The sequence below is a fragment of the Saccopteryx leptura genome, chromosome 1 (assembly GCF_036850995.1).
Source record: "Saccopteryx leptura isolate mSacLep1 chromosome 1, mSacLep1_pri_phased_curated, whole genome shotgun sequence".
NCBI classification, from domain to species: Eukaryota; Metazoa; Chordata; class Mammalia; order Chiroptera; family Emballonuridae; genus Saccopteryx; species Saccopteryx leptura.
This window is the reverse complement of record NC_089503.1, coordinates 195589391-195601571: the sequence shown is the minus strand read 5'-3', so window position 1 is coordinate 195601571 and position 12181 is coordinate 195589391. Positions and strand designations below refer to the sequence as shown.

The following is a 12181-nucleotide window of genomic DNA, read 5'->3' as shown; positions in this document are numbered from 1 at the left end:
GATCGCTGGCTTGAGCAAGGGGTTACTCGGTCTGCTGAAGGCCAACGGTCAAGGCACATATGAGAAAGCAATCAATGAACAACTAAGGTGTCGCAATGAAAAACTAATGATTGATGCTTCTCATCTCTCCGTTCCTGTCTGTCTGACTCTCTCTGTCTCTGTAAAAAAACAAAAAAACAAACAAAAAAACCCACCTTGACGGAACACAGGTACCCAGAATATCACTTCATCTCACCACCCTTGAAAAGCACAGTGATTCCAGTTCAATCCACCAGGGAAGGAGACAGCCATAAGACAGACACTTCACGCTTCCCGCCTTGGAGGACTCCAGACGCCCAGCAGTTCCAGGTGGCCCCAGCACCCTGGCCAACGTGGGCCTTTCTCTGTCATTTATGTGCATTAGCAACCTCTGCGGTACACCTTCCCCCCCCCCCCCGGCCACCCGGTTGGGTGGGGACGCACAACTGGTAACTGTGGGAGCCCCACACCAACGGGGTCTTGGGTTACTTTAATCTTACGCCACCTGAATATTGTCCGGAAGAGGAAGTGTTGGTAGAGCGATCTGGAATCTAAAACAGGCCAAGGGCACCTCGCAGACACATGTCCCTCAGGTCCTGGATCCGGCTGCCTGTCCAGGTTCTGGCTCGAGTTACGGTCGTCCATCTCCTCGTCAGCACTGAACCCCCCATGGACCCTCCACCCTGACTTTCACCTCGAATATCCGAATATCCGTCTGTGCGAGACAACAAGGCCTCAAGGAAACTGCAGTGTGGACGTGTCAGAGGAACGCAGTTTCTACAGATACTCTGGCATCAAGCGGGTCTGGTGCGTTGTCCTTGGACACTAAACAGCGCCCGATAATAAACATTTCTTTCCCTCTCTCTCTCTCTCTGCTGCCCCCCAAGAAGTACCTTCATGCTCCACAGAGGACACCCCGGAGCTGCCCAGCACTCTCCACCGGGCCTTGGTGCTCCCTACTGAACATAAACAATGGGAAATCGTCCTCAGACCAGGCCACCTGGCGACCGTGAGTGAGCAGGACACAGTGGCACTGCCACTGCCAGGCCTGCATACAGACAACATGAACACCATAAGAGCCGCCAGATGCCTGGTGTCCTTTCTCTGGCTCCAGGAGACACGCTGTCTCCCCCCACCCTGTCGGCCTCCTGAGCTGGGGCTCTCTGGGGTGCGAGTTCAGAACCATCCTGCTTTCTGAGGGTGCCCAACCAGACCAAGTGTCCCCCTTCTCAGACCCTCCCTAAATCACCTCCGAAGCCCAAATCCTGGGAGCCTGGCCTAACTCAATCTCTTCCCACACAGAGCGTAACCAACCCTGGCGCACCCAACCCCAGCAGTGCTCCTGGTGGGTTTGCAAGGAAGGCAAGGCCCAAACAGGCATTCTTAAGAGAAGCTAAGGTATTTTCTATCTGCAAGGCAGTCACTAAAATAATAATACAAAACAAACTCCTTCAGCTTATTTTCTCACTTTGAATATTTTGTGGCAAAGGAAACTTTAGGAGAATCACTGTTGGGAGGTGCAGAATGAACAAGTGGGGTAAAGCCTATCTGTTAACTATTTACCAGGGGAAGAGTCACATTTTCAAGGAATGTGATTCAGCACATGACTTCAACACCCCAGCCCCGTGAGCTGGATCTACAGACCCGGGACACAGAGGACACAGATTCAAAACCCCGAGGTCATTGGCTTCAGCACAGGCTCATCTGGCTTGAGCATGGGCTCACCAACAACCCCAGTGTCGCTGGCTTGAGCCCAGAGGTCGCTGGCTTGAGCCCAAGGTCGCTGGCTTGAACAAGGGGTCACTCGCTCTGCTGTAGCCCCCCAGTCAAGGCACAGATGAAAAAGCAATCAATGAACAATGAAGGTGCCGCAATGAAGAATTGATGCTTCTTATTTCTCTCCCTTCCTGTCTGTCTGTCCCTATCTTTCCCTCTCTCTGTCTCTCTTACAAAAAATAAAATAAATAAAAAAATAAAAATAAAAAACCCTCAGTGGAGTCAATGTGAACCTCAGGCAGAGAAACAAACAACTGGATTAAATGATGTCTCATCAGCTGAGCCTAATTCTTGCCTTTCTCATATTTTGTCTTTATTAGGAAAGTTTATCTTCTATTCTTTCCTCATTCACACACATGTAATGGTCTAGTTTCTGGCCGGGTGACTCAGTGGCTAGAGCCGTGATGGTGAACCTATGATACGTGTGTCAGCACTGACACACGTAGCCATTTTCAATGACACGCAGCTGCATGTAGCCACATACCAGAAAAGTATGGAGCCACATGCAGAGAAGGATGTTTTATCCTCGGCTCCTACACGGCCAGGTGCAGTAGCCAAGGATAAAACATTTGCTATAGTGTAGACACTCTGTGCTGGGGGTCTGTAGGCCAAAACAACAGAACTCCAGCACAGAGCATCTCGTTCTGGGACTTCTGGTTAGGCCGTTAGGGGATCTTTGACCTCACTTCAGGCCGGTGGAGCTGGGAGCAGTGGAATGCCCTGGGGGATGCATCTCTGGGGCCCTGTGATCGCCATTACCAGCAACCACCTAACCACAGCAACCATCATCCAATCTACTGTTCTGGGGTGTCGTGGATTTCTAATTGACCATCATTACTGAGATAAGTGAGGGGGAGGCTGGAAGAGGCGAGGGCCTGTGCTATGGGTGCCGTTTCCGGCCATTAGAAATAGCTGCAGCCACCTTAATTTATATAAGATGCAACTTGCAGAATTTCAAGACAGCATCTGGGCTCAGGTGTTTGTCAACTTGAGGTCAAAGCTTGAGAATCTGGAAAGGTGCCGCTTGGAGAATCAAGAGGAGTGCCACTATGAACAGGAAATTTGGAGTGCCTGGAACTGATTACCAGACACTTTTAGCACCCTGAAAAATATAACAATGGCTTTACTCACAGTTTTTCTCTCTACATACTTTTGTGAGACTTTATTCTTAGCGTTAAATAATATCAAAATCAACAAAAGAAACAAATTGACAGATGAAGTTAGTAGCGCTTGCTTGGGCTTGCAGTGTACAAAATACCAACCTTCAATTGAAGATTTAGCCAATGAAATTCAGCAACAAAAAAGTCACTAATAGGCAAGTTAGTTAAAGAATTCCCCCTCCCCCTCACTTATCTTAGTTCACAGCACCCCACACAAGTTAAATAATATCAAGACCAACAAAAGAAACCGACTGACAGATGAACAAAGAAGTCACTAAGCAGGTAAGTTAAATAATTAGTTTTTGGTTTATTCAATACAGTTATATATTACAATTATAGATTTTTGTTATTTAAACTATTAATATTGTGAAATTATGGTTTTGTTTTTCTCGAAGTGACACACCACCCGAGTTATGTTCATTTTTTGGTGAATTTTGACACACCAAGCTCAGAAGGTTGCCCATCACTGGGCTAGAGCATCATTGCAATGCACCAGGGTTGCAGTTTCTATCCCCAGTCAGGACACATACAATAAATAATCAACAAATGCATAAATAAGTGGAACAACAAACCAATGTTTCTTTCTCTCTCTCCCTTCCTCTCTGTCTAAAATCAATCAATAGCCCTGGCCGGTTGGCTCAGCGGTAGAGCGTCGGCCTAGCGTGCGGAGGACCCGGGTTCGATTCCCGGCCAGGGCACACAGGAGAAGCGCCCATTTGCTTCTCCACCCCTCCGCTGCGCTTTCCTCTCTATCTCTCTCTTCCCCTCCCGCAGCCAAGGCTCCATTGGAGCAAACATGGCCTGGGTGCTGGGGATGGCTCTGTGGCCTCTGCCCCAGGCGCTAGAGTGGCTCTGGTCGCAACATGGCGACGCCCAGGATGGGCAGAGCATCACCCCCTGGTGGGCAGAGTGTCGCCCCATGGTGGGCGTGCCAGGTGGATCCCGGTCGGGTGCATGCGGGAGTCTGTCTGACTGTCTCTCCCTGTTTCCAGCTTCAGAAAAATGAAAAAAAAATAAAAAATAAAAAAAATTAAAATCAATCAATAAATTTTAAAAAATGTAATGGGAAAGCTTATCAGAGCTAAAGATACAAAACTCAAAATTTATTTAAATAAATAAAGAAGACCTAGAACATATCTGTGTAAATCCCACTCAATTCGTATGAAATAAAAAGTTCCCACCAGCAGTGAGTGAGTTCCTTTTTCTCCATAGCCCCTCCCACACTTGTTATGACCTAGGTATTGATAACAGCCATTCTAACAGGTGTGAGGTGGTATCTCATTGTGGTTTTGATTTGCATTTCCTTGATAGCTAGCAACCACTCTACTGGGTCTTTACATGAAAAACTCGAAAACATTTGTTTGCAAAGATGCATGCACCCCCATGTTCATCGCAGTATTATTCATGGTGGCCAAGACATGATGGTATCAACGAAAGTGTCCCTGGATAGAGGACTGGATAAAGAAGATGTGGTTCATCTCTACAATGGAATACGACTCAGCCATAAGAAATGATGACACAGTACCATTTACAACAATATGGATGGACCTTGAGAACATTATACTGAGTGAAATAAGTAAAAGAGAAGCTAAAACCTAGACGATTTCACTCACATGTGGGATATACAAATGAGATTCATCGACACAGACAATCATATGATGGTTACCAAAGTTGGGGGGGGACAAAGAGGGACATGGTGACGGAAAATGGTTTGACTTTGGGTGGTGGGTACACAATGCAATTGTGCAGATCATGAACCACAGAGATACGCACCTGACATATACAATCTTATTAACCAATGTCATGCCAATTGTCAATTTAATAAAAATAAATAAATCCTTTTTTTTTAAGTTTCCAATTTCAGCATGTAACAACTTTGGACATTTTGAAAAATGACTACTAGCCTCTGCAAAGCATCAATATTTTGTTCGGTTCCTCAAAGACTTTCTTTCTGAAGGGTGTATTCCCACTGATAATCTCCACTTCAGGGAACAGTAGCCACACCTAAAAGTTAGTGCCCTCGAGTATACGTTCAATACTGCTCATAGAATCGTATTCACTTTACTTCTAACCCTCACAAGACACCAAAAGATAGATAGATACACACACACACACACACACACACACGTATCCACATTTTCCAGAAGAGGGCCTGAATCGGAGAGATTGAGTGATGTGCTCCAAACCCAATATGAAAGGATAAGCTAGATTCAAGCCCACTGTGTCCGACCGTCAAGCTGGAGAATGCAGACGCGGGTCTCCGTGCGCGTGCACGTGTGTGCTTCTTCTTCTTTTTTTTTTTTTTTAGATGGCATTACTCTAAATCAGGGGTCCCCAAACTTTTTACACAGGGGGCCAGTTCACTGTCCCTCAGACCGTTGGAGGGCCGGACTATAAAAAAAACTATGAACAAATTCCTATGCACACTGCACATATCTTATTTTAAAGTAAAAAAACAAAACGGGAACAAATACAATATTTAAAATAAAGAACAAGTAAATTTAAATCAACAAACTGACCAATATTTCAATGGGAACTATGCTCCTCTCACTGACGACCAATGAAAGAGGTACCCTTCCAGAAGTGCGGGGGGGGGGGGGGGGGGGGGATAAATGGCCTCAGGGGGCCGCATGTGGCCCGCAGGCCGTAGTTTGGGGACCCCTGCTCTAAATACTCAAAATTCACTGTGTTTTCATGGATGCTTCTGATGGGGGCACAAGCACACACAGGCATTCAAAACTTGCTATTGTTATCATTTTGACTGCAAGCTCGGGAGAGAATTCATTCCTAAAATAAATACGTTTGAGAAAAACGGAGCTTTAAAAAAAAAATTCCAGTTAGGACACACGGAGCTCTGCCCTCTGTGCCCGCAGGTCCCTTCGGAGGGCTTTGGTCCTGTGATCTGTGCCAGCGCTCCGAGCTCCCGGTCTCGGAGAGGCATGCCCCAACCCAGCCGAGGGGAGTGCCGTTGCTACGGCAGCAGGGGAGCTCAGAGACAGATGAAGAGTGCGCTGGAGCGATGCTGGGAACGCGCAGGCGAGCATTCTCTCTTCCTTCTGCTTCCCTGTCGCGCTCTTCCTCTCTACTCTGTGTTTCTTCTCATTTTACAATGCTGCTCAATTAGCTGACTCTATGCAAACGCCCTCGAGGATGGGGGCCGGAACCCTTCAGTGCAAAGCAAACCCCCCACCCTGCCCCCACCCACCACTCGGTAGGCTGTGCCTCCTCAGAGCGCATCAGTGCCCTTAGGCTCTTACTAACACGGTCAGACGTGGGCAGGCTTATTCCTATCAAATCACAGGACACCACGCAGACACACGGATCCCCTGTTTGCCGACACAATGGTCTTGTAAATCTCGGAGGTTTCTCGTGATTCTGAATTTTTAGATCAGGAGACATGGAGCGCACCCGTGATTGAGGTTGTGCCGCACAATGCAATTTCAACATCATCCAAATAAAAGATCTCCATTTGTTCACATTAATTCCTTTTTTTTTCCTTAATCTGCTCACTCAAAATCCAAGCCAGCTGCTCCCAGATCCACCTCTCACACCCCGCCCCTCCGATGGGCCTAGGGAGGGACCTGGGTTGCAGGAGAACTGAACAGGCACCTCGTTCAGAGGGGAGCTGGAGGTTGCCCCACCCCCACCCCTTCCTCAGCAGGAGTCAGGCTATAAAGAAAGAGCAGCTCTGGGCGGGACCCAAGTTTGCATCTCCCTGGTTCTCCCCGGTTCTTCCCGGTTCTCCCCGGCATCCTGTCCGCGAAGATCAGGGTGAGGTCGTCCGGACCCCATGGGCCCCCAGCCTCCACCTGCCACTTCTCTAGCTGTTTATCTTACTTGGTGCGAGAGAGAGCCATGGCGCTAATGCTCCGGTCTGGGGGAGGCGCCCGGGAGCTTAGCGAAGCAAAGGAACGCCACGCTGGGACCCCATTTCTCCTGTCACAGCAGCCTTTTTTCTGTGGGGAGAGCGCGCTCCACAAGGGACCCATGGTGGCCGCCGTCTCGCCATCTCACGACCATTGCCGAGCATACACATCTGCCCCCAAATCTCCTTTCTGCTCCACAATCCACCTCGCTGTTCAGTTCCCCCCTAAAGTCACTCGTTCTAAAAGCAAGATGACTCTCTCTGTGCCCATCAGCGCCAGACACAACCCTCAGCGGCCACAAGCCTCCATCACGCCCGCCCGTGCCGTACACACCTGGCCCGTTCACCCCCGGGCTTCCCGCTCCCGGCTCCCTGGCAGGGTGCACCGAGAACCCCACTACTCTCCTGGCCCCAGAAAACCGTGCTGCACCTACCCCTGAGAAAGCCCCTGCACACTCACACTCACACGCGCACACACTCACTCTCGCACGCGCGCGCGCACACACACACACACAGGCGCCCGCGCTCTGACAGGCAGCTCACCTTCCTGGGCTTCTTCCTTCTCTGACTGCTGCCATTGAACTTCTCGCCACCGTCGCTCTTCTGGGCTGCGTCTTCGTTTATCATCGTGAACCGTGAAGCTCGGGTAGAGCAAGCGGCTCTGCCATTAAAGCCTGCTGCCCGCACAGCCGAGTGTGCGCTCGCTGGAGGAGAGCAAGGGGGTGGGGACCGGGCGCAGACGGCGAGCACGATGACGTTGCCATGGCAGGAGCTGCCACAACTGTTTATCTGACTGCATTGTTAAATCTGATTGAACCAATTACCCTCGGAGCCACGACAATGGCTTGAAAATGGGACGCTAGAAAAGGCAGGTCTGGGGACTCAGCTGCTCCCTTGTAGACACACCCACCATCTGAACATCCCTCAACCAGCTTGAGATCTGCACAGACGTGCACAAACACCTGTACACACACCTGCTCACAGACCTGCACACTGACCTGCTCACAGAACTGCACACAGACCTGCTCACAGACCTGCACAGACCTGCACAGACCTGCACAGACCTGCTCACAGACCTGCACAGACCTGAACAGACCTGCTCACAGACCTGCACACAGACACTTGCTCACAGACCAGCACACTGACCTGCTCATAGACCTGCACACAGACACCTGCACACAGACCTGCACTGACCTGCACACTGACCTGCTCACAGACCTGCACACAGACACCTGCTCACAGACCTGCACAGAGACGTGCACTGACCTGCACACTGACCTGCTCACAGACCTGCACACAGACCTGCACACAGACACCTGCTCAGAGACTTGCACACAGACCTGCTCACAGACCTGCTCACAGACATGCATACAGACCTGCACACTGACCTGCAGAAAGACCCTGCTCACAGACCTGCACACAGACCTGCACTGACCTGCACACAGACCTGCACACAGACACCTGCACACAGACACCTGCACACAGACTTGCACACAGACCTGCTCACAGACCTGCTCACAGACCTGCACACAGACCTGCACTGACCTGCACACAGACCTGCACAGACATCTGCTCACAGACCTGCACACTGACCTGCACAGACACCTGCACACAGACACCTGCACACAGACCTGCACACTGACCTGCACAGACCTGCACACTGACTTGCACAGACACATGCACACAGACACCTGCTCACAGACCTGCACACAGACCTGTATTTAGTGTTCTTCCTGCAGGTACAACAAGAACAGACACGATGCGTACTGAGAAAACATTCAGATATGTGGTCCTCTACCTGATGTGTTCAGTGGGTAAAGAGGACACTCAAGGACAAGAACAGCCATTACTGTCTGACAGTGAATACAAGAGAGTGACATTTTAAAGTATTATTCACTTGATTTCAGACAACAGTCTTTCAAAACGCAGGTCAAGGAAGACTGCCATGGAGCCTTGGCAACAGTTTCCCCAGCAACCAGGTAACAGACCACGCCCCCTTTGGCTCCTCTCTCTGCGGTAGCTTCTGACAGCGAACCTGCGTCACCTGCATGGCTGCACCTCACCCACCGCCTCTCCTGGACAGACCAGGACAGTGTGTGCTTGTGTGTGTGTGTGTGTGTGTGTGGTGTGTGTGTGCGTGCGCGCACTGCAGGTGTGTGTGTGCACGACTGGATGCCGCTGTGTCTGTGCACGTGTGTGTGCACCTGCGTGCTTGTGAGGGGAGACCACTGAGTTTCCTGGAACCAAGCACGATGCCTGACCCAATTAAAGCAGTTAATCAAGGTTTGGTAACAAATAAGTTGGACACTGTGGATGATATAAATAGAAGAAAGTCATGGACTTAAAACTGATCGTAACCTAATTCTACCGACTGATGAGTAAACAGCTCCTGCTCTCAAGGGCCTTCCGATTTAAAGTTCCAGAATCTTCTTTACAAGAAAAGGTAACAGGGCTTGTTTTTTCTAACAAGAAACCCGATTTTACCAATTGGGTCAGGTGGCTGTATTTGTATATTTAAACATGCTGACAGGTGGGTACAACCAGAGCCCCGGGCACGCCCGGTGATTCGGAGGAAAGAGCAGGTGACCACAGAGCTGTCAGGTGCAGAGGCAGAGGATGGACGAAACCGGGAGGTGATGCCTAAAGGAGCCCTGGGACTCTGAAGGTGCCTCTGCACATGGTCGTTGCTGCTGCAGAGTTCTGTCCTTACTACAAATACAGGTGGCTGTCAGCTCAGTCAGGTCTGCCTCTCCGTGCAACACAGCAAAAACCATCCACCTCTGTGCCTTGCTGTGGGGACGCTTCTCCCTCTCTCTCCCTCTCTCTCCTTCTCTCTCACTCTCTCTCCCTGTCTCTCTCCCTCTTTCTCTCTCTCCCTCTTTCTCTCTCTCCCTCCCTCTCTCTCTCTCCCTCTCTCTCACTCTCTCTCCCTGTCTCTCTCCCTCTCTCCATTCCTCTCTCCCTCCCTCTCTCTCTCCTTCTCTCTGTCTCTCTCCCTCTCCCTCCCTCTCACCCTCTCTCTCTCTCTCTGCCCCCTCTCTCTCCCCCTCTTTCTCTTTCCCTCTCCCCCCCCCCCCGATCCCTCTCTCCAGCCAGCCCCCACCCCCTCCTACTGGAGTCAACATGCTCCTGCAATGATGCCCAGAACCCCACAGCCAGGACTGAGGCGATGGACCTCTTTTCTGAAGGAACACCTTACAGGCACATCTACAGAAGCTGCTAGAAGCCCAGCCCCCGCTGTTGTCAGAGCCCCTGGCCTGTGGGTGCCCACCCCAGCCTGCCAGCATTGAGCTCCCTCCCGCGACCTTGCTCAGGAGCAGCCCTGCCCAGAAACTGGACCATTTTCTCCATGAGGGTTTACTGAGTGCCCTCCGTGAGCCAGGAACCAAGCACTCAGACCCATGTCCTAAACATCGGGGAACACGGGGAACAGACAGGGTCTGGGGGTGTAGGACAAGGGACAGTGGGAGACAAGGGGCTGGGTGCGGCTCCAGGGGAACAGGACGGGGCTCTGCCTACACCACATGGGCCTCACGCACCACGGGCCTATGACGGAGCCCAGGGATCAGTGAACGCGCAATGAAGAAACGTCTTCAGTATTTACCACGAGCTTACATCTGTGGATAAATATCTAACAAGCACACTTTTTTCATTTCTTAGATTTTCCTTTATTTTGCGTCCTTCTCGACATCGCGGAGCTAAGGTGGGCGTGAGGAGACCTGAGAGAAGCTGTACAGACATGACCACGATGGTGGCACCCCACCCTCGTGCCACACTCCGTGACTGAGGTCACCTTCAGCTCCCAGAACAGATGCTCCGCAGGGACAGGTCTCTGTTCCCCCTGGGGGGGTCCCCAGGCTTTCCGACAGGCTGGCGGACAGCAGACAAGTGAGTACTCAGTAACTATGGGATGCTCACCACCGCGGAGGGGGGGGGGGGCGCTGTCCCTCCAAGGCCAGTGGACAGCTGAGGTCACAGCACGGGGGGAACTTGCCTGCGATCACACAGGTGATGACTCCTGAAGCCAGCAAGGTTCTGATTCCAGGGCCCTTGTCCTTGTGGCCCATCCCGGCCGGAGTTGGGAACAGAAGCCACCTCATGGCTGCGGTTGGACAGGAGAGACAAGCAGGCCGTGCCGGGAGCAGACACCACAGCCCCACACAGCGTGTGTGTGTGTGGGGGTCCCCACGGGTTTTTTTTAATTTATTTTTATTTTATCTTTATTTTTTTATTTTTCTGAAGCTGGAAACAGGGAGGCAGTCAGACAGACTCCCACATGCGCCCGACCGGGATCCACCCAGCACGCCCACCAGGGGGCGATGCTCTGCCCATCCGGGGCGTCGCTCTGTCATGACCAGAGCCACTCTAGCGCCTGGGGCAGAGGCCAAGGAGCCATCCCCAGCGCCCAGGCCAGCTTTTGCTCCAATGGAGCCTTGGCTGCGGGAGGGGAAGAGAGAGACAGAGAGGAAGGAGAGGGGGAGGGGTGGAGAAGCAGATGGGTGCCTTTACTGTGTGCCCTGGCCGGGAATCGAACACAGGACTTCCTCACGCCAGGCCGACGCTCTACCACTGAGCAAACTGGCCAGGGCCCCCACCATTTTTTTTTTGTATTTTTCTGAAGTTGGAAACGGGGAGGCAGTCAGACAGACTCCCACATATGCCTGACCGGGATCCACCCGGCACGCCCACCAGGGGCGATGCTCTGCCCATCTGGGGCATTGCTCTGTTGTGACCAGAGTCATTCCGGCGCCTGAGATGGAGGTCATAGAGCCATCCTCAGTGCCCAGGCCAACTTTGCTCCAATGGAGCCCTGGCTGCGGGAGGGGGAGAGAGAGAGACAGAGAGGAAGGAGAGGGGGAGGGGTGAAAAAGCAAATGGGCGCTTCTCCTGTGTGCCCTGGCCAGGAATCGAACTTGGGACTCCTGCACACCAGGCCGACACTCTACCACTGAGCCAACCAGCCAGGGAGGGCCTCCACCGGTTTTATTTAAGTGTATTTTATAGGCATGCCGTCTAGAGGCAGCCAAAGCTGTCCCTTGCCATGTCACGGTTCACTTTTCACGGTTTCACCATATCACAGCTTTTTAATTTTCATTTATCTAATTTTGTACCCTATATGGCAGGATTGGGCGGTATAGAGGTATTTTTATCTATTTATTATTTTAATTATTTTTGTGGTAAAATAAGTATTTTCTAGCCTAAAAAAATTGAAAACAATATAAAAATTATCAATTAAAACATTAAAAGGATAGTAAATCGAAATACGTATATTTACTGGAGAGGACCCATATAGAATTTTATATGTTGTTCAAATTACATAGGTTTAAGAGTGTAGAAAGTGTTTAAGGGCACAGGAAGTGTT

The 12181-nt window shown here is 50.9% G+C and overlaps 1 protein-coding gene across 15 annotated transcripts in view; it reads right to left on the bottom strand.

The window, feature by feature from the left end:
• ANK2 (ankyrin 2) overlaps positions 1-12181 on the bottom strand; it is a 380102-nt gene that overhangs the window by 225983 nt on the left and 141938 nt on the right. For 4 of the 15 annotated variants that reach the window (XM_066383810.1, XM_066383826.1, XM_066383831.1 and 1 more), the window contains exon 1: positions 7363-7630. The exons of 3 other annotated variants lie outside the window; for them this stretch is intronic. In XM_066383810.1, coding sequence (XP_066239907.1) covers positions 7363-7446 — 84 coding nt within the window. In that variant the 5' untranslated portion in view covers positions 7447-7630. Of the gene's footprint in view, positions 1-7362; positions 7631-12181 lie in introns of those variants that run through there. 8 more of the 15 variants (XM_066383965.1, XM_066383924.1, XM_066384005.1 and 5 more) reach the window with 5 other exon arrangements.